This window comes from Grammomys surdaster, unplaced genomic scaffold (genome assembly GCF_004785775.1).
Source record: "Grammomys surdaster isolate TR1022 unplaced genomic scaffold, NIH_TR_1.0 121427, whole genome shotgun sequence".
NCBI classification, from domain to species: Eukaryota; Metazoa; Chordata; class Mammalia; order Rodentia; family Muridae; genus Grammomys; species Grammomys surdaster.
The window spans coordinates 15,065-41,068 of NW_021617232.1; the positions used below are offsets into that span (position 1 = coordinate 15,065).

Consider the following 26,004-nt stretch of genomic DNA (forward strand, 5'->3'; position numbering starts at 1 on the left):
GAAGGAGACAGGAAAATCCAGCGATCTTCTAACAAAGTGGACAAGAGGAGGACATGGAGAAATGTAAAGTATATGAAGACCCACTCCTCACACTGTTGTGTGATTCTGAATTGATTTCTCAAACAAAATACTGACTCTCTTTCACACAGTAAGGTAATTGTTTAAGGACTAATTTGAAAAAAACTGTAGAGTTGGCTCAATGGTTCAGAGCAGTTGCTGCTCTTGCAGAGGACTGGGTTTGGTTCTTAGCAACCACATGCTGTCTCACAAACACCCATAACTCCAGTCCCAGGGGATCTGGAACCTCTTCTGATTATCAAGGGCTCTAGTCAAACATAGAAAATAAATATTAAAATATAAACTAAAAAGGATAGTGTTGGAGAGCTGAGAATGGGAGATAAGGATCGCATTCCACAGGAAGGAACTTCTCTTTCCTTTTCTCAGACCACTCTCCCCTGCCTACCAGGGACACCTCAGAAAGTCCTCACTGCAGTAACCACAGGGAGCACATGCACAGGTCCCTGCTCAGGGTGAGAGGGTAAAAGCCTCGTGAATCCTGAAAAGTCACTGAATCCTGACTGATGGACCAGGACTGTGTAAGTCTGGCACACTGGACAGTGAGGGTGCAGAAGAGCTGTCCCAGTGCTCAGCACTGTTTGGTCTGAAGGGACAGCAGTGGCATGTGTGTCAACCCTCCACTGCATTTCAGGGCCTGTCTGCAAGGACTCCAACAGCCTGGTGGTCTCTCACATTTTCAGAACAAACAGCAGCCTTCTAGGGTCTATGTAAGCACAGCTGTCCTCTGTACAAATGGATTGAGTATGGAAGACAAACAGCAGCTCTGAGGCAGAAGGCAATATGGACTTGCAGTCAGGGTGACAGTTTCTCTCCTGTGACTGAGTCACTAAAGCAACTGTACCATGGAAGTGCAGACACAGGGCAAGTGAAATATAGACAGGGATCAGTGTCCTGCTCTCTGTGGTCTCCAAGGGGGTCCCTTCACAGTGGACATGGGGGTCTCCTGTGCTGAGACAAGGACAATCCACATGAACAATCTCAGGACCTGGAATGAATGAAGATCCTTGTAAAATACATAAACCTGGATATGCTTCATCTGTGAAGAAACAGGAGTCTGAGTCCAACCCTGAGGTAGAGAAGGCAGATCCTGAGGGAAGAAGCAAAGTCTCCTCTTTATATATGAGAGTCCTGCACTCAGGCTTGGCAGTGTGTGCCGCACACTGCATGTGAACAGAGCCTGATCTCTGTGGGGTCCATGTGAGCCTTGTAGGCCAGAGCCTCTGTTTAAGGAGAAGCATCTCTCCACTGCATCCCCAACCACTTGTGTTAACATTGTATTCCCAGAAGTGGGTTTTCTTCGATTCCGGGGTCTGACTTCTGAAGTGAAGAAGGAAGAGGAAGGGTGGAGGAGAGGACACAGAGAGTCTGACCTGCGGGTCTCTCCTGGTGTCCAGACAGCTTCTAGATCAGAACTCGGAGATACCATGACAAACAGCGCTCTATCCACACCACAGGGTTCAGGGAAAGTCTTAGTCACCAGGCTGTGAGATCAGGGGTGTGGAAGCTGGCTGGGGATTTCCCTTCTCCCCAGTTTCACTTCTGCTCCTAACCTGAGTCAGGTTCTTCTGCCTGGACACTGATGACGTGCTGTCAGGTCTCATCCCTCCTCAATAGGGTGGCACGATCCTGGGAAACCAACCAGCGTTCCCGTGGGCACTAGTTATAAATTCCATGCAGCCCACGGGACTCAGACGCCCCAGATCCCAGATAAGAACTATGGCTCTATGCACACTGCTCCTGCTGCTGGCGGCCACCCTGGCCCTGACCCAGACCCGTGCGGGTGAGTATGGGGTCGGGAGAGAAATAGCCTCTGTGGGGAGAGACGGGAAGGCACTGGGGCAGCCGCGTCCCTGCGTTGCCCACCGGACTCTCCGCCCCTTCTCCATCCACGTGCCAAGCCCCGCGCCCTGCTCCCTCCCAGCCCATGCACCTACCCGGGGTACCGAGAGGAGGTCGGGGTCTCACCACGCGCTTCCCCCAGGCTCACACTCGCTGAGGTATTTTCTCACCACCATGTCCCGGCCTGACCTCGGGGAGCCCCGGTTCACCGCTGTCGGCTACGTGGACGACACGCAGTTCGGGTGCTTCGACAGCAACGCAGAGAGGGCAGAGCCGCGCGCACGGTGGATTGAGAAGGAGGGACCAGAGTATGTGGAGCGGGAGACACAGAGAGCCAAGTTCTTGGAGCAGGCTTTCCGAATGAGCATGAGGAACATTCAAGGCTACTACAACCAGAGCGAGGGTGGTGAGTGATCCTGAGTGGGAGGTCACGACCACTCCACATCCCGACACTAGGCCCGGAGACATCCCGGGTCCCAAGTGTCATGTTCAGACCAGTTTTCCATTCAGTTTGAGGAGTCCGCGCGTGGGTGGGGACGATCCCTGGGTAGGGCGGGTCTGACTGTGGAATCCCGTAGGCTCTCACACACTCCAGGGGATGATCGGCTGTGACTTGGGGTCCAACGGGAGCCTCCTCCGGGGGTATTATCAGTTCGCCTACGATGGCCGAGATTATATCGCCCTGAACCAAGACCTGAAAACGTGGACAGCAGCGGACACGGCGGCGCAGATCACCAAACGCAAGTGGGAGAAGGCTGGTGCTGCAGGGGAAGCCAGGGCCTTCCTGGAGGGCGAGTGCGTGGAGTCGCTCCGCAGATTCCTGGAGATCGGGAAGGAGACACTGCAGCGCACAGGTGCAGGGGCGGCGGGCAGCTCCTCCCTCTGCCCTCGGGCTAGGGTTCAGTCCTGGGGAAAAAGAAACCCTCAGCTGGGGTGATGCCCCTGTCTCAGAGGGGAGAGAGTGTCCCTGGGTCTCCTGATCCTCATCACAGTGACTGCACTGACTCTCCCAGAGCTCAGCCTTCTCTCTGGACAGTTCCCAGTCTGTCTCAGGAGGGAAGGAGACAATTTCCTGATGGAACAGCAGGGGCTCCCTGCTGTCTGCCATGGCCTCCCCCAGGAAGGTTCTGTACCCACACCCACTGTCTGTGGACACTGACTACTGTCATGCTGAGTGTGTCAGCCCTTACACCTCAGGACTCGAAGTCTCCTTTACCTGATGGGAGATATGGACTCCCTACACTAGGCTGGTTGCCCAGTTTCTAGAACTTTCCAAAGAATACATTCTCGCAGATCCCTCCCTGTCTGTGGGGTTTGCATCCCTTCAACAACCCAATTCTATGTATTCCTACAGTGGTGAATAGTCACATGAGGAACCTTATGGGGAAACCTGGAGGAATAAAAACAGTGGGATTCTTTTTTCTTTTTGACTCTTATCTTTTTATTTCTTGTTTTCTTTCCTTTTTTGGGGGGGAGGGGAAGGCATTATTTTGCTTCTAGTCAGTTTTTCTCTGCTCTGGAGTGATCCTGTTTCTCTATGCCCTTGTATTATCATTTGTATCAGTCTCCACAGGTGCCAGAGAGGAGACTGCTAACCTAGATATTTAGACAAGTTAAATCAGGGTTCTTGTTAAAGGAGAGATTCTTGTGAGCTTAGACTGTTTCCTGTCAGAATTAAACATCCAGAAGCCTCCTTCTCTTCCTCTCCCCTCACAAGTTACAGTGCTCCCCCTAGTGAATCAGGAATTAGACTTTCTGAGAGACAGTCATCTGCAATCCAGGGCTGGAATGAGAGGGAAGATCCACACACCCTGTGAGACTGCAGAGTTCCCAGTGAGTGCTGCACTGGGGTCCACAGAACACTCCAGGGATCCTGTGTAACATACCTGTACCTTGTCGGCCCAGAGGCAGGGGCTGGGAGTCATTTTCTCTGGCTGAGTGTCAGAGGTTCACCACATTTCTGCTACATACTTTGTGATGGCTGTTCACTTGGACTGACAGTTATACTGGTCAGCAAGATGACCACAGTAGTTGACTCTCAGTGGTGGCTCCCTTACAGTAGCATATGGCCCTGATTTCTAATTTTGATATGAATTCAAAGACACACACACACACATTATGCATTTTGCATTCCATCTGCCATTCTTTGACTACCTATCTCATGCTATAGAACATCACATGAGGACGGCCATGTTGACCCACTGGCTCCTGTGGATTTTCTCTTAGCTTCTGAGCCCCCCAGGAAAATACGTGTTTCTGTGCTCAGGGGACCAGCCCTACCTATTGGTCACTGGTGCAATGACAGTTGAAATGTCAAACAGACACATAGTTCAGTGTCATCGTTGATTTAACTGTGTTTTGTGTAGATTTCAGTTCGTCTCATTAATTGCATGATTTCTTACATTTTCCACACAGATCCCCCAAAGGCACATGTGACCCATCAACCCAGATCTGATGGGGATGCCACCCTGAGGTGCTGGGCCCTGGACTTCTACCCTGCTGACATCACCCTGACCTGGCAGTTGAATGGGGAGGACCTGACCCAGGAAATGGAGCTTGTGGAGACCAGGCCTTCAGGGGACGGAACCTTCCAGAAGTGGGCATCTGTGGTGGTGCCTCTTGGGAAGGAGCAGAATTACACATGCCATGTGCAACATGAGGGGCTGCCTGAGCCCCTCATCCTGAGATGGGGTAAGGAGGGTGTGGGTACAGAGCTGGAGTCAGGGAAAGTTGAAACTTTCTGCAGACCCTGAGCTGGTCAGGACTGAGTGCTTGGGTCCTGACCCTTACCTTCATTTCCTGACCCTGTCCTTCCCAGAGCCTCCTCCATCCACTAACTCCAACATGGCAATCATTGCTGTTCTGGTTGTCGTTGGAGCTGTGGCCATCATTGGAGCTGTGGTGGCTTTTGTGATGATGAGAAGGAGAAACAGAGGTAGGAAAGGTCAGGGTCTGAGTTTTCTCTCAGCCTCCTTTAGAAGTGTGCTCTGCTCATTAATGGGAAACACAGCCACACCCCTCATTGCTACTACTGTCTGCAGCTGGGTCTGCTGTCAGTTCTGGAAACTTCCTAGTGTCAAAATCTTCTTTGAACTCTCACAGCTTTTCTTCTCACAGGTGGAAGAGGAGGAGACTATGCTCCAGCTCCAGGTTAGTGTGCAGGGCGGGAATGTCCTGGGGCCATTAGAATGAACCCAGAGATGTTGGGAGCTCTGGAAATCCATGATACCATAATAGCTCCTCTAGAGAAATCTTCTGCGGGCCTGAGTTGTACCATGATATTAATACATACATATACACGTACACGTACACGTACACGTACACATACACATATACATTTGTTTCCTTTTACCCTAGGCAGGAACAGCTCCCAGAGCTCTGATATGTTTCTCCCAGATTGTAAAGGTGACACTCTGGGGCCTGATTGAGGAGAGGCAATGTAGATATGATTGAGTTTTAGGGACTCCCAGAATCCCCTGTGAGTGGTGGGTTGTTGGAATGTTGACTTCACAGTGATGGTTCATGACTCTCATTCTCTAGCATGAAGACAGCAGCCTGGAGTGGACTGAGTGACAGACAGTGTGTTCAGGTCTCTCCTGTGATGTCCAGAGCCCTCAGTTTTCTTTAGAAAACAGCGTCTGATATTCCCTGTGATCCTACAGGCTCAATGTGAAGAACAGTGGAGCCCAGCCTGCCCTACACACCAGGACCCTGTCCCTGCACTGCCTGTGTTCCCTTCCACAGCCAACCTTCCTGGCCGAGATAAACACTGGGGGACATCTGCATCCTGTCAGCTCCATGCTGCCCTGAGCTGCAGCTCCTCACTTCCACACTGAGAATAAGAATCTGAATGTGAACTTGATTGTTAACATCTTGACATGAGGGTTGATTGTTTGTTAATTTCATGGATTTAGAATACTTAGAGTTTGTTTCTGTTTTTGTTTTTGCTTTTTTGAAGAAATAAATGGCTGGTGGAGAACATTCCAGAATCTGTGTGACTAAGCTGTGTTTATCTGTTGGGACAGGATGAGGCTATGGGAGCTGAGTGTGTACAGGACTGTGTCCAGGTGGACTCAGTCCATTGTTATCTTTGATGGGGTCACTCCTGGGCTGTGTCACCTCTCCGTCACTGTGAAGCACATGCTGAGAGTCTGTGATCACAAGGACACAGGGATAAGAGATGAACACACAGAACACACCCTATACCTGAGAACCTGATTCCTGTTCCCAGGATTCTGTGTCTCCAGGTCTAAAGATCAGAGACCCCAGTGGGGATCCTTCGATGTGCAGGCTGCACAAGATAAGTCACTACATTTCCTCCCTTCCATATGTTTTAGCTGTTAATGAAGCAGTCTTATGCTGCGCTGGGCACTCCCTGTAGCCATGCTACTATGGTGATTTCTGCTTCTCCTTCTTTCCAGTGTCTTTTCCAGGGCTCTCGGATATAGGATGTGATTTTCTGTTTAACTCTCACAAGCACATCAATAGTTGAGATTATTGGCTTAGATTTTTCAAAACCTATTTTTAATAAAGGTTCATAGATGCTTAACCTCCCATGTAGTCTGCCACCCACCAGAAGTAGTGGAAAAGAAAAGTTATTAGGATACGGGGGAATTGGACCTGTTTAGAAATGGTTCTTTGGAAGAAATTAAATTTGCTATGTCAAGATATCAGCAGGTCAGTTCACAAGAATCAGCAACGGCAGCTCAACCCATAAGCTGGGGGGATCAGGTGTTTGGTGTTCAGAAGTAGTGCTTTGAGCTGATTCCAATCTCCAACTGACAGGATACCAGCAGTCCAGGTCTGTAGTGTCAGGATAGCCAACATGAATCAGCAGTGGTGGCACAACCCAGGAGAAACAGCCAGGCCTCCACCAAATCAGCATGAGTCAGCAGGAATGACCGGGACCAGCAGGGACACCAGGAGAAGTTCTCTGCCAAAACTCTCTCAACAAAGTGAAGATCAGGGAAGATGAAGACTTGAGACCAACATATCATTGCAAAGTCAGCTGTGCCAGCCTGCCCCCACTGTCCACTGTGTCCTATTATACTCCCTCCAAACATCATACGTCCCTACTCGAGCCTTGCCTTCCACAAGTCTTGCCTCAGGAAAACACCACATGAGTCTGTCTTAGCAAAAGTCCACATGAGTCTATATCAGCTGACTTATCCAGAGACCTCGACTTCACTCTGCCAATCAGCCCCCTGCAGAAACAATACGAAGCTGCCAGACATCACCAGAAGCTTTTTGGTATATTTCTTACCAACAGAGACATGAGAAATGATGACCAATAAACAATGGTGAGGCTTACCAATACCATGCAGCCTCATCTACTGTCTGCTGGGTTTTATTTATATTCCTTCTAAACATCATGTGTCCTTTCATGTATCTATTTCAGCAAAACATCATTTCACATAACTGACTTTCTGAAGGAACCAGAAGTTTCCACTTCAAGAACAGGGATGCTTCTCCTGTAACTTGGGGACTGACCACTGAACCCTTTATACTGTTGGACGGTCTTATCTTTTAGCAACTTGTGATCTGGCGTCAACTCCCTGAAGTCTCTTAATTTCTATTCCCAGCTCAGTGAACCTGTGGCTTGCAGCCCTGACTTTGACATGCAGGATGCAGTATTCAGCATGGTCTGTCTTAAAGTCCTCTTCATAAGCCTGTTGTTGCTCTGCATTGTGAATGGCTCTGTATTGCAGGAGACCAAAGTCCTGCTCAAAGGCCTGTAATCATTTAAATTATGTAATATTTATAGCACTAAAGATACTGGAGGCATAAACTGAGGTAAAAACCTGCCAGTTCAGCGAGGAAGCTTTCTTAACTGTATACAAGACAATCTTCTTAGAAACTTAATTCTACAACTAAACTGCCATCTCTTTAGAAATCTCTTTCTATCTGGGAAATTCTTCTGAGCTAGTCTACACTTCTTTTGAGCTCCTCCAAATCCAAGAGGGTTCCTTAGCTCTCTTTCCTAGATTTCTGTTTCATCTGTGTCCTGACAAGTGCTTCTATTGTTCCTGCAAGGCCAAAGAGGAAATCCCCATCACTTATCCGTAGCTCTTTCCATAGAGGCTCTTTCAAACTAAGAGAGAGAGAGAGAGAGAGAGAGAGAGAGAGAGAGAGAGAGAGAGACAGAGAGATTGAGAAAGAGCATGGGCTCTCTGTCAAAGGTTCAATTGCTTATTAAAGAAGTCCAACTCCTCCCATACACCCTTGGCAGGCTGAGACATGTCTCTGTCATGGGGGTTTTTGCTCAGGGATTGCTAGCTTTTTTCCACACCCTTTTCCCTGGCATTGGGCCCATGGGTTAGCTTAGCGTGGGAAGTCTTCTCAGATGCAGCTGGCTTTTGCTGAGCTACCATTTCTGTGTGGCTGCTGCTGACAGGAGGGGACTGGAGAGGTGTTGTCACTGTGGACAACTCCTGTGTTGTTTCACCAAGATTACAGGCAGAAGCAGGAAAGAAAGTGTCTTTACTGTGGACAACTCCTGTGACAACCTCAGTCTGAGGAGATATAGTGGAGCTGCCATTTTAACAGGAGCCCCCATTTTGGAAAGCTCCCGTAGGACATTTTACTGAGGTGGCCCATAGGCTGGAGCAGGAAGGAATGGCCTGCCACCACTTTGATGGATTTCGTGTTAGGGACTACAACAAGCCAGGATAAACCCTTTCTCTATAAGCTGTGTCTTGTCAGATATTAAGCCACAGTTATGGAAAATGGAACTGTATTGGATACTTTTCTGTTGCTGTGATAAAATATCATGTCCAAGGACACTTACAGAATATTTATCTGGAGATTAGGGTCCCAAAGAGTTAAGAGTTCATCAGCATCATGACAGCAAACACCAGGCATGGCAGCAGGAACAGCTGAGAGCTCACACTTCCAACCATGCCTCCCAGTGATATACCTCCTCCAACAAGGCCACACCTCCTAAGCTTCCCCAAACAGCACCAAATGGGAACTAAGTATTCAAATGACCAAGAATATGAGGGTCATCTTATTCAAAGGACCGCAGTAAACAACACAGACAGTGACACCCAAGCTCCCAGTGCAAATATGGGATCTTCCAGGTGTAGTGCCAGGGAAATGTTAGCGATCTCCCCAGGCCAGAAAGGAGCAGATCCAATGTAATCACAGTAGGGACTTTTTATTTGAGTTAGCTCAGGCCAGGGCACTGTATCATGCAGGATGCTTTCAGTGATGAGGAGCCTGGAATATCTATCAGGGCAAGACTTTATAGTAAGCAACAAGAGAGGGTGAATGTGAAAGCATCTAATTGGGAAGTTACTGTGGCCTTTAACATTATTGGCTGATGCTGGAGTCATATCATAAAGTTAGTTTCTGCTTCCCTCTGCATTAGTGACCATTAGTCAGGGGATTGACTTGTAACCTGGAGGTGTAGGTTTGTTGTGGGAATAACCTGGAGACACAGGTCTTGTTGGAGTAATAACCAGGAGATGCTGTTCTTGTTGGGGGTTAGCCTAGAGACTGGAACTAGGCTTGGGTTTTGTTAGAAGGTAACTTGGAAACTAATGGTGGATACCAGCCTGTTAGTTTGCCTGAGTTCAAGTTCTCTAAAATGGAGTCTGAATTTAAAATTTTGGCCTCTCTCAGGTGGGACCTGGGCAAGAAAGCTTGGTTCTCCAGAGTCACCTAAGGCAATGCTGGTACTTATCTATCAGGAAACCCTTTTTCTAATGTCATGGTGGGCAGTTCTTGCATGTGCCAAGTCCAGGAATGAAGGAACTTTTGAAAGGAAAAGTTCAAACCCAATGGTCTCCAAGAGACCATCGAGATGGGTCAGAGTGTAAAGGTTCTGGCCACCAAGCTTGGCTCCCTGAGTTTGATCCACTGAAGCCACATGGTGAATGGAGAGACCTGACTCCTGTAAGTTATCCTCTGAGCTTCATACTTGCATCATGACATGCACACCCCTACACATAATTATTAAATCAGTGCAATAAAAATGAAAAAAGGTACAATGGAGGTTTTATGTTGAAAAAGACGTAAACACGTGTGTATAAGGACACACACACACATATATATAAGGACACATATGACTAAGAACACGTAAGTATAAGTTGTGTCCAGTTTTCCTTCAGACTTTCCAATAGGTGAATTTTCCTGTGTCCAAAACCTACATTGTAATGAGAAGCCACCAAGCATATTAAAGGACAAACCATGCAAGGATAATCACAGGAATATTAAACTATTTCACATGCTATGTATTTATACTATTGCTATATGTGTATGGTGTGCAAATGAGGGCACTCCCCAGCTGTGGTGTGTGTGTTGGGGGAGAGGGAGTCAGAAGACAACCTTGGTGGGGACAGTTCTCCCCTTCCATGTGGGTTCTGGGGGCCTGAACTCAGGTGGTCAGACTCAGTGACAAACACCTCTACCTGAGTCACCTCACCATCCCGGACTGGGTGCCACCACCCTGTTTTTGGAGATGTTGAGAAATCGAACCTGTGGCCTGTGGTTTACAAGAACTCTAGTCACTGAGTCACATTCCCAATGTTTGAAAACCAGTCAGGAGAAAACGGCTTTCTGTTATTTCAAAGGCCCGTACTAAATAAAGATCTGGGACACAAATGGAATTACAAACTATATGTTAAAAACAGACATGGGTGGCATGCAAGAAGCAGTTTAGCAATGTAGCCCGGTGATCCAAGGACCTAATCTAGGAGAACCAGGCCTGAAGTGGAAATTTCTGGTTTCTTTGGAGACTCAGTGATGTTGTGTGATGTTTTCCTGAAAACTGTCTTATGGGAGGATGTTTTTGCTGAAGCAGACAAGTGGCGCTTTTCTGGAAGCTGCCTGGAAAGGGGGCATGTGATGTTTTGCTAAACCTTGAGAGATGTCCTCTTAAGAGAATACATGATGTTTGGAAAGGGTATAAATATAACCCAACAGACCACAGACAATGCTGTGTGGCATTGTTTCACCTTGACATTCTTTGCTGGTCTTTGCAGGTCTTTGCAGGTCTTTGCTGGTCTTTGCTGATGCTGGTCTTCACTGATGATGTTGTGGCATTGATTAGCCTTGCCTTCTTTGCTGATGATTTGTCATGACTTTGTAGAGAGAAACAAACCAAAGAACTTCTGTTGGTTTTCCAGCAGCTTCTTCCTGCTTCTGCAGACTCAGACCGATTGGTAGAGCCTCTGAAAGTATCCTCTGAATTGAATTGCCACTGCTGACTCGTGTGAAGTCAACTGCTGATATCCTGACAACGAAGATTGGACTTAACCCCCAGGAACTATTTCTAAACAGGTCTACATACTTTTTTTGCCCTATTAACCTTTCCTTTCTACTTACTACTTCTGGTGGGTGGTGAGTTATAAGAGAGGTTAAAATATTTAAGTAAGCTTTTTAAAGTAGGTTTTGGAAAATATAAGCCTACACAGGGCATCTGGAATGTTCCATGTGTGGGTTAGGTTACCAATGCTGCACTGGTGCTGGAGGACATCAGGTGATTGGGTAGAATGAGCACTGTGGGACAGATTAGGAAGCTCCTTCTCTTGGACTCTGTGACCCTGAGGAACCCAGAGCTTCTCCTATTCCAACCTTCCCTGCAGGGTTGTTAGGTGGCTCAGGCCTGAGTGAGGCCCTATGGCTGCAGAGAAAAGAATCACAGAGAACCAAGGCATAAAAATAAAGATGGTGTCACTTCTGAGTAAAATTATGGAGCTGGAGAGACTGTTTAGAGGTGAAGAATGCTTACTGCTGTTCCTGAGGACCTGGGTTCAGTTTCCAGCTCTCACCCACTTGTAACTCAGTCTCAGAGGGGGTAGGGCGCCCTCTTCTGACTGCTTGGGGGACTCCATGCACATGGTACACAGACATACATGAAGGTAAAATACCAGTATACATAAAAAAATTTTAAAGAACAAAAAAATACATTGAGAGAAATAAGATTTCTGTAAAGAAAGAGATCCCACAACAGTATTGGAAGTCATTACAGCACGTAGGAACCCCAAACCCTAGTGCAGGACTCTAGGGTCCCCTGTACTAGATGTACACACTGGTCTTAGAGATTCAGCAAGGGAAGAGAGAAATCGACACAACTCCCCCTACAGAGTGGCCCCTGATACTACTAGTCTATGAAGCCTGTGTGTTCGTTCATTTGTGCTGTTTGGGTTCTTATGTCTTGTAGCTCAAGTTGACCTTGAACTTTTTTTTTAAGATTTATTTATTTATTATATAGTTTTCTGCCTGCATATGTGCCTGTCTGCCAGAAGATGGTGCCAGCTTTCATTATAGATGGTTGTGAGCCATGGTGTTATTTCTGAGAATTCAACTCTGAAATTCTATGGAAGAGCAGTTAATACTCTCAACTTTTGAGTCATCATTCCAGTCCTGACTTTTAATTCTCGATTCTCCTGCCTCATTTCAGCATGCCAAGTGCTGGGATCACATGTTTTGTGTGTGTGTGTGTGTGTGTGTGTGTGTGCATGTGTGTGTCTCTGTGTGTGTATGTGTCTGTGTGTGTGTGTCTATGTGTATGTCTGTGTGTGTGTGTCTGTGTGTGTGTCTATGTCACCATGACTGGAGAGAGTGCTGTTGAGTAACAATCAGGTGAAGAACCTGAGCTGTAATCTCACTCAGAAGTTTTATTTCATCCAGAAGATCATAAGGACCTGTGAAAACTGAAAAACAAAGGATTCGGAGTTGAAGGGGAAAATCCCTGGCTGCTTTAAGCTAATTGAATAAACCATAATTTCTCTGTGTCAATTATTTGAGAACAAGCTGGGTTAAAGAAAAAACAGCATTTATTAATTTCATGATATACAACTTGACACACATTCATGTCTCCTTGTGTCATGATTAACTTCCAAATGAGATCAATAACCAAGTCATAATAGTATTGAAACATGAGATAACTATCACTCGTACAATCACAAATGCATTATACATTTAAAAAAAAGTGGCAATGTCCCTTGAGGATGATTCTTTTAGCATCTCAAATTTAAATATGATAACCATTGATAACTCTCTTAATTGATGCTACATTGTAATGATAAAGAAATAGAGAAGATAATGCAATATCTCTACAAATACACTCTTAACCAAATACAACAGAAATGCTTGTATCAATTATAATCTTCATTTCTGCAACTGGTCAAAGGACTTTAGCAGGTAACCATATATGTGCAACAAGTCCTCTTTATTTACAGAAATAAGGACTCTGAGAATTATCTTATTTACTAAGGCCTTAGTCAAATAAATACTTTTGGCTCGTTCCCTGTCTATGTCATAATATATAATCCCATTTATTTGACTCTATTTTCTGCCGTGTGGTTAGTTACTGTTCCTCTCCTTCATGTGACTGTCTTCTTCAGTGTCCTGAGACAGATCGCCTGCTTTCCTGACTGATATTTATAACTACCTTCCTCGACTACCCATTCTGCATTTCCCCTCTTTCAGCAAGTACCTCAGCAGGTCTTGTCTTTTTTCTTGGAGGAGTCACCTTACTGCCATTCCTGAAGGGTCTGTGCCCTTTGTCATCCTGCCTGGATTAGGCTGTTGTAGATTCTCATTGACTTTAATCACAGGACATGGTAGTACTAAAGAAGCCCTAAAGGATCTCCTGCATTCCAGACATGATCCTTCTTACCCCCATTGTGGAGAGACAATCTAATTTCCCCTTGGTGATCTACATCAATCACCCCTCCTAACACTGCCATCCTTTGCTTAGCCTGATGACAATGTCTAGACAGGAGAGTAAGGGCGGGACTTCAGCGCTGAGAGAGGTTCTCTGGGAGAAAAATCAGAGGCAAGAAGATTCACCAGCAAGACATGGTGAAGGACATGTACCAGGTCTGTGAGAGAGAGGTAAAGAACAGGTCATGTAGGGGGACATAGGCCAGTATTTGTCACGTTAGAACAGTTGAAAGTTGGCCAAGTTAAGCATCTAAGCTTTTATAAATAATAATAATAATGTCTCTCTATCTTTATTCATCCACTGGCAGGTCCAAGAAAGTCCCACTATTCATGACTCAGCCCTGCAGGCTGCTATCACCTAATTAGCACTGTAATTGTGTCTTCAGACAGTCACTTCATCTTTCTATGAAGCCATTTGCCTCAGGTTGGTGGAGACCATGGTAAGACTAAAGGACTCCATGACTGTAAGCCCACTGTCACACTTCTGCTGTGAAGTGAGTTCCTTGGTCAGAATACCACATGGAACTCTGTGTGGAATAGCATGATGGTGGATAAGGCATTCTGTAAGTTCACTGATGGTGGTTTCAGCAGAAGCATCACGTGCAGGAAAGACAAAACCATAGTCAGAATGAGAATCTACTCCAGTAAGTACCAAGTGTTGTCCTTTCAGTGAAGGACCTTGACTAATATAGTCAACCTGCCATCAGTTTGTTAACTGGTCACCTTGTGGAATGGTTCCATATTTGAGGCTCAATGTTGGTCTGTGCTGTTGGCAGATCTGGCTTTCAGCAGCAGCTGTAACCAGGTCAGCTTTGGTGAGTGGAAGTCCATATTGTCAAGCCAATCCATAACCTCCATCTCTGGCACCATGTCTGCTTTGTTCACGGGCTGACCCTGTGCCATGGTGTGGGGGGAAGAATGTGCTTTCTCTGCTTTTTTTTATTTTGATTTTACAAGGGGTTACAACTTAGGGATTACATGGGTCTCAGAAGAGACTTAGAATTTGAAGTGTATAATGTGCTGAGATTATTATATGCTATTAGACTTTGGAGACTTTTAAGGTTGGGCTGAATGCACTTTTGCCTTATGATATTGCTACAGGCCTATGGGGACCTGGAAGTGGACTGTTGTGATTTAAATCTGAAAGCCCCTCCCCTAGGCTCATGTATTGAAATCTTGATATCAAGGAATAGCACTACTTGACAAGGGTATAGGAGGTGTGGCCTTGTTAGAGTAATGTGGCTTTGTTTGACGACATTAGTCAGAGGGTAGGCTTTGGTCTCAAAATGTCAAGCCAGGTCTAGTGGCTCTCTCTCTCTCTCTCTCTCTCTCTCTCTCTCTCTCTCTCTCTCTCTCTCTCTCTCCCCCCCCCTCCCCGCCTGTGAATCCATATGTAGAACTCTCAGCTCCTTCCCCAGCACCATGGCTGCCTGCATCCTGCCATGCTTCCTGCCATAAAGAGAATGGACTAACCTCTCAATCTGTAAGAAAGTTCCAAATTAAATGTTTTCCCTCATAAGGTTGTCTGTGTTTCTGAGATCTCTTCACAACAATAAACTGTGACTAAGACATTTTCTTATGTACTTTATGCATAGAAACACCATGACTGATTAGCCACAACCAAACTTCCATATGAGTTAAGACACCATAAAACTCACTTTGCCTGTGATGACCATTACCATGTAGGTTAGTCCATTGTGGACATTACATTTTATGTACTTCCCATATGCTAGTTACAATGACCATGCCTTTAGCTGCTACCTGGCCCCTGTTAACAATTAATGCACTGTATGGAATTTATCCAATTCAGCAGCAGCATCTCTAACCCTAAAGTTTGGCACAAGGAAAAGGACGACAAAGCTCTTCAAATGTTCTGGTGCCCCCTCGATGTTATGTGTCTGATAGGATCAGTAAAGGGCATGTCTCCTGAGCCTTCCCATGACAAAGAATTAGGTTTTACACAGTATAACCACTCTCTCGTTGCAATTTCCCTGAAATTAAAATCCCTCTAGCAACAGTAAGAAAATGGATACTAGGCAACATCAATTCCTTTTCAGTAGACCATATTTTGATAAACGCCTCAGCCAAAGATTTAAAAACAGTCACTACTACTTCTATATTAAAGCTATAATCAAGACAATAGTCTGCCTTTGTTTCAACAGGAGATGGAAAGCTATGAAATACTTCAAATTAATAAAGACTACACTTAACCAGAGGAGACCTCCTGAAAATCTTGGCTGGAAAACTGCTATCCCAAGGCCCACAGCTTTTACAGATGGAGAGACACAGAATGCTCTCTATACAGTATACCAAAGAGACACTGGCTCTGAGTCAAATTTTTCCCCCTCACAGATAAATCTCCCCGGTTTAAAGAACTGTATTCCATCTTCCTGGTCCTAACATACCAGGAAAAGAACCAGCTAGTCTATGTTCAGACAGCACTTATATGGTCAGTTTACACCCGTGACTAGCCTGCTCATATGTCAGACATGGTGGTGACCCTCTTTCCCAACTATTAATTAAGATTTAAAAAATACTTTAAACTAGAACATATCCATTTTTAGTCAGCCATGTGTGGTCACACTCATCCCTCACCAGACCTCTCTTTGATGGCAACACTTCAGCCAGTAAGATTGTCACAACTGGGGCCTTTACTCTGTCACCCCTTACTGCTAAAGAATTCCCATCAGATAACCATATTAACCTGAAAGGGCTACAGCCAAATTCCTCAACACCCCCATAAAATACCTCAAACACATCCTCAGAACTTGCTCCTCCTGTGCCTCCCTAATTCACATCCCTGCTATACAACAATTGGGCATCAACCTCAGAGCCCTAAGGTTAATGCCATCTTGCAAGAATGATGTCACCCACATCCCATTGCTCCGTACACAAAAATTTGTATTCACTACTATTGATACCTATTCCCATTTAAAAACTTAATTAATCACATGTTCTCCAATTTTGCTATTATAAGGGTCCCACTCCATTTAAAAGCTAATACCGGACCTGCATTCAACAGTCATCAATTCTACAATTTCTGCAAGTCTTGGAAAACTGTCCACCACACTGGTGTCCCTCACAACCCTCAGAACTAAACTGTCATTGAAAGAACAAATCAAATACTTCAAAAAATAATTAATTAAACACAAGGCTTCCTACCACCAAATACCAAATTAAACCTGGCATTATTGACACTGAATGTGTTCAACATCTATGCCACCCAAGAAAACCTCCCATTGTCTGTCACTGGAGTCAATACCACCACATAATACCACTCATCCTGGTCAGATGAAAGGACCCATTTGACAGGTGTTGGAGGGGGACAGATTCCCTATTAACAGAAGGAAGGGATTTGTTTCTACCTTTCCAGAGGAGTAACCTCACCCTGTCTGGGTACCAGCCTGCAAGATCTGACGGGACCCCTCCAGTCAGAAAGACATCATACCTGGGGATCACAGAGAAAACAAAGAGAAGACCATGCAGGCACCCAAGTGCACACAACCAGATCACCTGGAAGGACACTCATGTTCTCACTGACACAGCTCGATGCAGCTGTTTCCCACCCCCACCCCCAAGCCCCGGAAAGACTCCTTCTGTGTCATTCTCATGGCTGTTTTTACCCTCCTTAACACCATGCTGGGGTTAGCCCCTCTCCTCCTAACACTATGCTTTCCTTGTTTTATGTCATGGAAACATATCATGGGAAGAACCAGATAATCAGGACTGGAGACTGCTCACTAGCGGGATGTCAGAAACCCATTATGATTCATATACACGCAAATGCCACGTCCAGTGCTGATTCCTTTTCTTGTTTTCCTTGACAATCAGACCATCATGCCTTAAGCATGTTAACACGTATGGAGGATTTACCTATTGGTCCTGTAAGTTAAAAATGGGGACATCCCACACTACAGATAAACCACCCTACTGTTCCTAATGTTAACCAAGTTTTGATAAACACCGGAGAACACTGGAACAAAACATAGAGAATGGGGTCCATAAAATTTATGTTCCCTTTGATACCAAACCCTCTTCCCTGTGGACAAGGGGGTCTAAATGCAGAGACACTGACACAGGTCCACATGAATAATCTCAGGACTGAGAATGAAGATCCTTGTAAATAAAACACACCCATCTGGAGCTACAGATGCTTCATCTGGGAAGAAACAGGAGGGGTCTGAGTCTCGGCCCAAGTCTGAGAAGGAAGATCCTGAGGAAAGAGGCAAAGTCTCCCATGGAATGTGAACACAGAACCTGGTCTTTGTGAGGTCCGTGTGTGACTTGCAGGCTCTCGCCTCTGTTTTAAGAAGAAGCATCTCTCCACTGCATTCTCAACAGCTTGTGTCTCCATTGTATTCCCCTAAGTGACTTTTCTTCTAGAAGAGTCAAGGATCTGACTTCTGAAGGGAAGAAGAAAGAGGAAGGGTGGAGTAGAGGACACAGAGAGTCGGGCCTGCGGGTCTCTCCTAGTGTCCAGACAGCTTTAGTGTCCAGACAGCTTCTGGGTCAGAACTCGGAGACACCATGACAAACAGCGCTCTGTCCACAGCACAGGGTTCAGGCAAAATCTTAGTCTCCAGGCAGTGAGGTCAGGGGTGGGGAAGCCCAGAGCTGGGGATTCCTCATCTCCCCAGTTTCACTTCTGTTCCTACTGTGTCAGGTCCTTCTTCCCGGACACTGAAGACACACTAGCAAGTCCCAGCCCCAATGGATGACACGATCTCGGGGAACCAATGAGCGTCGCCACAGGCAGCCCACAGGACTAAGACGACCCAAATCCCAGATTGGGGAGATGGCGCTGAGCACGCTACTCCTGCTGCTGGCGGCTGCCCTGGCCCTGACCCAGACCCGCGCGGGTGAGTGCGGGGTCGGGAGGGAAACGGACTCTGCGGGGAGGGGCGGGGGTGGCACCAGGGAAGCCGCATCCCCGAGTTGCCCACCCGACCCTCTGCCCCTTCTCCACCCGAATCCCGAGCCCCGCCCCTGCACCCTCCCGGCCCGAGCACAGGGGTCTCAATGCGCGCCGCCCCCAGGCTCACACTCGATGCGGTATTTCGAGACCTTTGTGAGCCGGCCCGGCCTTGGGGAGCCCCGGTTCATCTCTGTCGGCTACGTGGACGACACGCAGTTCGTGCGCTTCGACAGCGACGCGAAGAATCCAAGATACGAGCTGCGTGCGCCGTGGGTGGAGCAGGAGGGGCCGGAGTATTGGGAGCGGAACACGCGGAGAGCCAAAAAGGCAGAGAAGATTTTCCGAGTGAGCCTGAGGACCCTGCTCCACTACTACAACCAGAGTGAGGGCGGTGAGTGACCCCAGGTCAGAGGTTATGACCCCTCCACGTCCCAACACAGGGGCTGGAGACATCCTGGGTGCCAAGTCCGAGGTCCGGGAGCAGAACTGACCTGGGACCGGTTTCCCTTTCAGTTTGGAGGAGTCTGAGGGTGGGCACAGAGTAGGTGGGCAGGGCCGGGGCGAGTGGGCAGGGCTGGGGCGGGTGGGCAGGGCTGATCACGGGGTCCCACAGAATCTCACACAGTCCAGCACATGTATGGATGTGATGTGAGGTCGGACGGGAGGCTTCTCCGCGGATACATGCAGCTCGCCTACGAAGGGCGCGATTACATTGCCCTGAACCAAGACCTGAAAACCTGGACGGCAGTGGACATGGTGGCCCAGATCACCAGACACAGGTGGGAGCAGACTGGTGAAGCAGAGATACACAGGGACTACCTGGAGGGTGAGTGCGTGGAGCCCCTCCGCAGATACCTGAAACTCGGGAAGGAGACGCTGCTGCGCACAGGTACAGGGGCCTCAGGCAGCTTCTCCCTCTGTCTTTGAGCTCTGGGCTCAGTCCTGGGGAAGAAGAAACTCTCAGCTGGGGTGATACCCCTGTCTCTGTGGGGAGACAGTGTCCCTGGGTCTCCTGATCCTCATCACAGTGACTGCACTGACTCTCCCAGGGTCAGCCTTCTCCCTGGACAGCTCACAGCCTGTATCAGGAGGAAAGGAGAGAATGTCATGATATAAATAAAAATAGTGGCTCCCTGCTGTCAGCCGTGTCCTCTCCCAGGCTTGGTTCTCTGCCCACACCCACTGTCTGTGGACACCTGTGTAGCTGAGTGTGTCAACCCTTACACCTCAGGACAAGAAGTCTCCTTAACCTGATGGGAGACATGGACTCCTTACACTGTGCTGTTTCCCCTAGTTTCCAGAACTTTCCAAAGAATACATTCTCAGGGATCCCTCCTGTCTGTGGGGTTTGCATCCCTTAGACAACCCAATTCCATCTATTCCTAGAGTGGTGAATGGTCACGTGAGCCCTTATGGGGTACCCTGGAGGAATATAAACTGTGGGATTTCTTTTTTTTTCTCTTCTGTTTTTCCTTTTCTTTCTCTCTTACTTTCTTTTTCCTTTACCTTTTTTTTTGAAGGCATTATTTTGCTTCTAGTCAGTTTTTGTCTACACTAGAGTGATCCTGTTTCTCAATGCCCTTGTATTATCGTTTGTATCAGACTCCACAGATGCCAGGGGAGACTGCTAACCTGGATAATTAGACAAGTTAAATCAGGGTTCTCATTAAAGGAGAGATTCTTGTGAGCTTAATGGTTTCCAGTCAGAACTAAACATCCAGATCCCTCCTCCTCTTCCTCTGCCCCCACAAGTTACAGTGCTCCCCCTAGTGAAAAGAAATGGGACTTTCTGAGAGACAGGGTCTTCTGCAATCCAGGCCTGGAATGAATGGGGAGATCCTCACACCCTGTGAGCCCTCTGAGTTCCAGTGAGTGCTTCACCAGGGTCCACAGCACACTCCAGGGATCCTATGTACCCTGTATCTTGCCACTCCATAGGCAGGGCCAGGAAATCATTTTCTCTGGCTGAGTGTTAGAGGTTCACTACATTTCTGCTACATACTTTGTGATGGCAGTTTACTTGGACTGACAGCTATGCTGGTCAACAAGATGACCACAATGGTTGAGTCTCAGGGTTGGCAGCCTACCAGTAACACATGGCCATAATTTATAATTTAGACATGAACTCAAACACATTAAATTACTTGTTTTGCATTCCATTGTCCATTCCACAACTACCTATTTCATGCTATAGAACATCACGTAAGGATGACCATGTTGGCCCATTGGGCATGTATGATTCCCTCTTAGCTTCTGAGTCCACCAGAAAATGGGCAATACTGTTCTGAGGTGACCAGCTCAACTTGCAGGTCACTAGTGCAATGACAGTTGAAGTGTCAGACAGACACATAGTTCAGTGTCATCATTGATTTTAACTGTGTCTTGTGTATATTTCAGTTTGTCTTATTAATTGTGGGATTGCTTACATTTTCTACACAGATCCCCCAAAGGCACATGTGACCCGTCACCCCAGATCTGAAGGTCATGTCACCCTGAGGTGCTGGGCCCTGGGTTTCTACCCTGCTGACATCACCCTGACCTGGCAGTTGAATGGGGAGGACCTGACCCAGGACATGGAGCTTGTGCAGACCAGGCCTTCAGGGGATGGAACCTTCCAGAAGTGGGCATCTGTGGTGGTGCCTCTTGGGAAAGAGCAGAATTACACTTGCCATGTGTATCATGAGGGTCTGCGTGAGCCCCTCAGCCTGAGATGGGGTAAGGAGGGTGTGGGTGCAGGGATGGAGTCAGAAAAGGCTGGAGCCTTCTGCAAACCCTGATCTGGTGAGGGTTGAGACCTGGGATCATGACCCTCACCTTCATTTCCTGTACCTCTCCTTCCCAGAGCCTCCTCCATCCATTGATTCTAAGATGGCAATCATTGCTGTTCTGGTTGTCGTTGGAGCTGTGGCCATCATTGGAGCTGTGGTGGCTTTTGTGATGAAGAAGAAGAGAAACAAAGGTAAGAAAAGGGCAGGGTCTGTGTTTTCTCTCAGCTTCCTTTAGAATTGTGCTCTGCTCATTAATAGAAAACACAGTCACACCCCTCATTGCTACTGTCTCCAATATGGGTCCTCTCTCAGTTCTGGAAACTTTTAGGGTTTGAATCTTCCTTTCACTCTCACAACTTTTCTTCTCACAGGTGGAACAGGAGGAGTCTATGCTCTGGCTCCAGGTAAGCGTGGGTGGCAGGATTGTCCTGAGGTGATTACAGTGAAGCTTGAGATGATGGGGAGTTCTGGTAACCCATGATAGATTCTTTAGAGAAATCTTCTGGGGGCCTGTGTTGTACCTTGATATGAGTGTGTGTGTGTGTGTGTGTGTGTGTGTGTGTGTCTATCTGTCTGTCTGTCTGTCTGTGTCTGTGTGCATGTTTTGTTTTACCATAGACAGGGACAGCTCCCAGAGCTCTGATGTTTTCCCCAGATTTTAAAGGTGACACTCTGGGCCCTGATTGAGGTGGAGAAATGTGGACATGACAGGGTTTCATGAGATCCCAAAATCTGCTGTGTGTGAGAAGTAGGTTGTTGGAATGTTTTCTTCACAGTGATGGTTCCTGACTCTCATTCTCTAGCATGAAGAGAGCAGCCTGGCATGGACTGAGTGACACAAGGTGTCTGATGTTCCCTGTGATTTTATGGGCTCAGTGTGAAGAACTGTGAAGCCCATCCTGCCCTGCACACCAGAACCCTGTCTCTGCACTGCCTGTGTTTCCTTCCTCAGCCAACCTTCCTGGGCTGAAGTAGAAACTAAGAGTTCTTTAGAAAGTTGGTTGGATGTTGTTTTGCTGGGGCAGACATATGAAATATTTCATTAAACTGGATACAGGTGTGAAAGGCTAAGGCTGGGCTGGAGAGATGGCTCAGAGGTTAAGAGCACTGGCTGCTCTTTCAGAGGTCCTGACTTCAATTCCCAGCAACCACATGGTGGCGCACAACTATCTGTAATGGAATCTGATGCCCTCTTCTGGTGTGTCTGAAGACAGCAGACAGTGTGCTCACACATAAAATAAATAAATCTTAAAAAAAAAAAAAAGGAAGAAAGGCTAAGGCTGATTCATGAAGGAACATTTTGCTGAAGCAGACACAGGAGAGAGGATGTTCTGCTAAAGCAAGCACATGAAAGGACACGAGATGGAGGAATCTTTGCTAAGGACACACTTATATTGGTCTGCCTTACATTGCATAGTTGAACTTCATTTGTTGGAGTGTCATAGAGAGAAGTGCACCAAAAAACTTCTGGCGGTGTACTACAGTTTGCTGCTGTTTCCAAGGACTCAGGCTGATTGAATGCATGTGCTGAAGCAAGACACGTGGAGGACACGTGGTGTTTGGAAAATATAAATAGGACTCCATGGAGTGACAGAGACAGAGCTTGGCTTCCTGGTACTGCTCGCTGTGCAATACATGTGGGTCTTGTCTCTTCACTGATCTTCCCTTTTCTGAGAGAGGCTCAGCTGAGAACTTCTCCTGGTGTGCCTGTTGGTCCCTCCTGCTGACTGGAGATGATGCCTGGCTGTCTCTGCTAGGTTGTATCACTGATGTTGCTAACCAGACTCTACCAAACTGGACTGCTGGTGTATCTAATGAGGCATTTGTGAGTGGATGGAGCTGTCTCTGGAGACCTGTGAACTGAACTGCTGATTTCTGGACAACACAGATGGGAACTGCTCCAAAGAACCTTTCTAAACAGGTCCACTTACCCCCCCAAACCCCCTGTATTCTTTCATTTCCACTATTTCTAGTGTGTGGTGGGTTACAAAGAAAGTTAAGGTTTTTAAGAACCATCATTAAAAATAGGATTTGAAAAATTAAGGTTACATTGGAATGAGAGGATAAAAAGGTAGACTGTTGAATATAATTTTAGACTAAAGAGTATAGTCTCAAATAGTTTTACATTGGTTTGGATTTTTGTATATTGAGAGAAATTTATGCTTATATTTTGCTGCAACATACTGTATACGTGCATCAACTCTTGTTTACGGTATTGTATCTAATGTGACTCATTTTATAATGTAATGCAAAGTTCTAGTCTTTGAGAGACACTATTGCAAAGAGTTCAAGATAATTAAGAAATGCAAGTGGGTAGTCAGTCAACCAAATTTATGGCCATGGCAGATACTAGTTTTGTTATTTACAAGACTAAGCTTTCTTTTGCCTCTTGTCGCTGTTTCCAAAGTTTGACAGATAGTAGATAGCTAGAAACAAGCAACATTTGCCTATTCTGATATACTATGGATAGATAGGTGGTCTTCGAAAATCTCAGAGTTCTACAGGTTATGGCATTTAAAAGTATTCTATTAACATGAGGATTACTACAACAGTGAGACAGGACTGTGTCTAGCAGCACACCTGTGAAGCTTTCCCTATGCTCACCCAGGGCGAAGCACTATAAGAAGGTGTGGCCCTGTTAGAGTAGGTGTGTCACTGTGAGTGTTGCCTATAAGACCCTCATTCTAGTTGCCTGGAAGTCAATATTCTGCTAGCAGCCTTCAGATGAAGATGTAGAACTCTAGGCTCTGCCTACACCATGCCTGCTTGCATGCTGTCATGTTCCTGTCTTGATGATAATGGACTGAACCTCTGAATCTATAATCCAGCCCCACTTAAATGTTGTCAGTTATAAGACTTGCCTTGGTCATGGTGTCTGTTCACAGCAGTAATGCCCAAAGACAACTCCCATTCCACTTCAGAGAGGATGACGGGCATTGAAGATCCTTCTTCCATGTCTTCATGTAGGCTTTCCCACAAGTGGAAAAGCATGTAAAGTTCTTCTGGATGTAAGTTTGATGAGAGCAGGGCAGCATGAGACCTGAGACCCCTGGAGAAGTGCAGACAGGAAGGAGGCCCTGGAGCAGCTCAGTCAGCCTGGATCCCCTTTACCCTCAGACTCTGAGGGTTCAGGCTCAGTTATCTTTTATTATTCCACCAGGGGGTGCTGTTGCCCAAGAATGTGATACTTCTATTCCTTCTTCAACAGGTGAGACCCTGGAGTGTCTGCAGTGGGAGGGAAGATGGGAAAAGGGGGCACCTTTCTTTGCAGGAACATTCCAGTTGTTGGGATGTTATGGTCTGTTAAAGTTAGCATTCAAACCTCTGAGTAGAATTTATCTTGTTCATCTGGAATCAAAAACAGACATTGGCTCAAGTGCAAAGATGAACACACAGTGTGTCTTCTTCCTGTGATGAGGCTGTGATCCACTGTGCACTGTAGGTCCATAAAATGAAATATCTTTTGCATTTTTAATTTTATTATTTTTTTCCAAATTGTCTTTCAGTACAGTCTATTTTAATCATCTATTCCTGTCTTGCTACAGTGTGGTGTCATTGGCTGATAGTGTAGTGTTGTCTAAATAGCCCTGTGCCCTCAGGCCCTGGCCTCACACTCTAGATGTTTAGGAGAAAGAGAGGCAGTATTTTTCAAATTATATTTTTTAAATTTGATTTTTATTAGATGTATTTTTATATGAGTATAGGTACACAACCATTGGATCCATGGAACAAAAGTTACAGATGGTTGACAGCCCCCATGTGCTGATGGAACACACACTGGATCCTCTGCAACAGCAACAAGTGCTCTTAGCTGCTGAGCCATCTCTCCAGCCACTGTTGGAATTTTTACATAAGGAAACCACAGCTTATTCACAGCCTGCTGTGTGGCCTTGTTGGAGGATGTGTGCCACTGGGTTGGACACAAAGTTTTTGGTTGGTTGGTTGGTTGGTTTTTAGAGACACATGGTTTCTCTGTATAGCCCTGGCTGCCCTGGAACTCACTCTGTAGACCAGGCTGGCCTTGAACTCAGAAATCCACCTGCCTCTGCCTCCCAAGTGCTGGGATTAAAGGCAGGTGCCTCCACTGCCCGGCTAGGCACTGAGGTCTTAACAGACTTCAACTATTCTCAGTCTCAACCTTCTGCTTGCAAATCAAGTCCTGAGCTCTCAGCTGTTCCTCCACCACATCTCTTCTCTGCCATCATGGACTCAAATCCTCTGAAACTAGAGAACAGGTTAAACATGTTCTTTTATAAGTTGCCTAGTTCACAGTGTCTTTTTTGGTTTTTGTTTGTTTGTTTGTTTTTTGTTTTTTTGTGTGTTTTTTTTGTGTGTGTTTTTGTTTTTCTTTTTTTTTTTTTGCTTTGTTTTTTGGTTTTGGTTTTGGTTTTGGTTTTGGTTTTGGTTTTGATTTTGATTTTGGTTTTGGTTTTTCGAGACAGGGTTTCTCTGTGTAGCCCTGGCTGTCCTGGAACTCACTCTGTAGACCAGGCCTGCCTAGAACTCAGAAATCCACCTGCCTCTGCCTCCCAAGTGCTGGAATTAAAGGGACAGTGTCTTATCACAGCCATTAAAAACTAACTAAAGCTAGTGTGGTGACACATGTCTTCAGTCCCAGTGTGGTAGACTGAATAGGTAGCCACATAGACTCACATGCTTGAAAGCTTGGCCCACAGGAAGTGGCACTAGCAGGAGGTGTGGCCTTGTGGGAGTAGGTGTGGCCTTGTTGGA

At 46.5% G+C, this 26,004-nt stretch overlaps 2 protein-coding genes across 8 annotated transcripts; both read left to right on the forward strand.

The window, feature by feature from the left end:
• Positions 1 to 1,658: 1,658 nt before the first annotated feature.
• On the forward strand, positions 1,659 to 5,906 carry LOC114636043 (H-2 class I histocompatibility antigen, D-P alpha chain-like). Of its 5 annotated transcripts, XM_028784353.1 has the most exons (8): positions 1,659 to 1,858; positions 2,060 to 2,323; positions 2,496 to 2,771; positions 4,333 to 4,608; positions 4,736 to 4,852; positions 5,035 to 5,067; positions 5,458 to 5,506; positions 5,580 to 5,906. In XM_028784353.1, exons 1-7 carry the CDS (start codon positions 1,750 to 1,752, stop codon positions 5,460 to 5,462), a joined length of 1,080 nt encoding a protein of 359 aa, XP_028640186.1. In that variant the 5' UTR covers positions 1,659 to 1,749; the 3' UTR covers positions 5,463 to 5,506; positions 5,580 to 5,906. The 5 variants fall into 5 exon arrangements, with proteins under 5 accessions (XP_028640186.1, XP_028640185.1, XP_028640184.1 ...); XM_028784352.1 differs by having other exon boundaries at positions 5,458 to 5,906; XM_028784351.1 differs by lacking the exon at positions 5,458 to 5,506.
• Positions 5,907 to 18,382: 12,476 nt separating this feature from the next.
• LOC114636042 (H-2 class I histocompatibility antigen, L-D alpha chain-like) lies at positions 18,383 to 22,358 on the forward strand. Of its 3 annotated transcripts, none has more exons than XM_028784349.1 (7): positions 18,383 to 18,449; positions 18,627 to 18,896; positions 19,119 to 19,394; positions 20,945 to 21,220; positions 21,348 to 21,464; positions 21,645 to 21,677; positions 22,050 to 22,358. In XM_028784349.1, the coding sequence occupies exons 1-7, from the start codon at positions 18,386 to 18,388 to the stop codon at positions 22,079 to 22,081; spliced, it is 1,068 nt and encodes a 355-aa protein (XP_028640182.1). In that variant the 5' UTR covers positions 18,383 to 18,385; the 3' UTR covers positions 22,082 to 22,358. The 3 variants fall into 3 exon arrangements, with proteins under 3 accessions (XP_028640182.1, XP_028640180.1, XP_028640181.1); XM_028784347.1 differs by having other exon boundaries at positions 18,386 to 18,449; positions 22,077 to 22,358; XM_028784348.1 differs by having other exon boundaries at positions 18,388 to 18,449; positions 19,119 to 19,331.
• Positions 22,359 to 26,004: the final 3,646 nt, after the last annotated feature.

Bases quoted from the DNA above. Each gene is read 5' to 3' on its own strand.
- LOC114636043 (XM_028784351.1), top strand. From the start codon at position 1,750: ATGCAGCCCACGGGACTCAGACGCCCCAGATCCCAGATAAGAACTATG. The intron at 2,324-2,495 runs GTGAGTGATCCT...GGAATCCCGTAG, and splicing joins CTACAACCAGAGCGAGGGTG to GCTCTCACACACTCCAGGGG. The intron at 4,609-4,735 runs GTAAGGAGGGTG...TGTCCTTCCCAG, and splicing joins GCCCCTCATCCTGAGATGGG to AGCCTCCTCCATCCACTAAC.
- LOC114636042 (XM_028784349.1), top strand. From the start codon at position 18,386: ATGGCGCTGAGCACGCTACTCCTGCTGCTGGCGGCTGCCCTGGCCCTG. The intron at 21,465-21,644 runs GTAAGAAAAGGG...TTCTTCTCACAG, and splicing joins GAAGAAGAAGAGAAACAAAG to GTGGAACAGGAGGAGTCTAT. The intron at 21,678-22,049 runs GTAAGCGTGGGT...TTTTCTTCACAG, and splicing joins AGTCTATGCTCTGGCTCCAG to TGATGGTTCCTGACTCTCAT.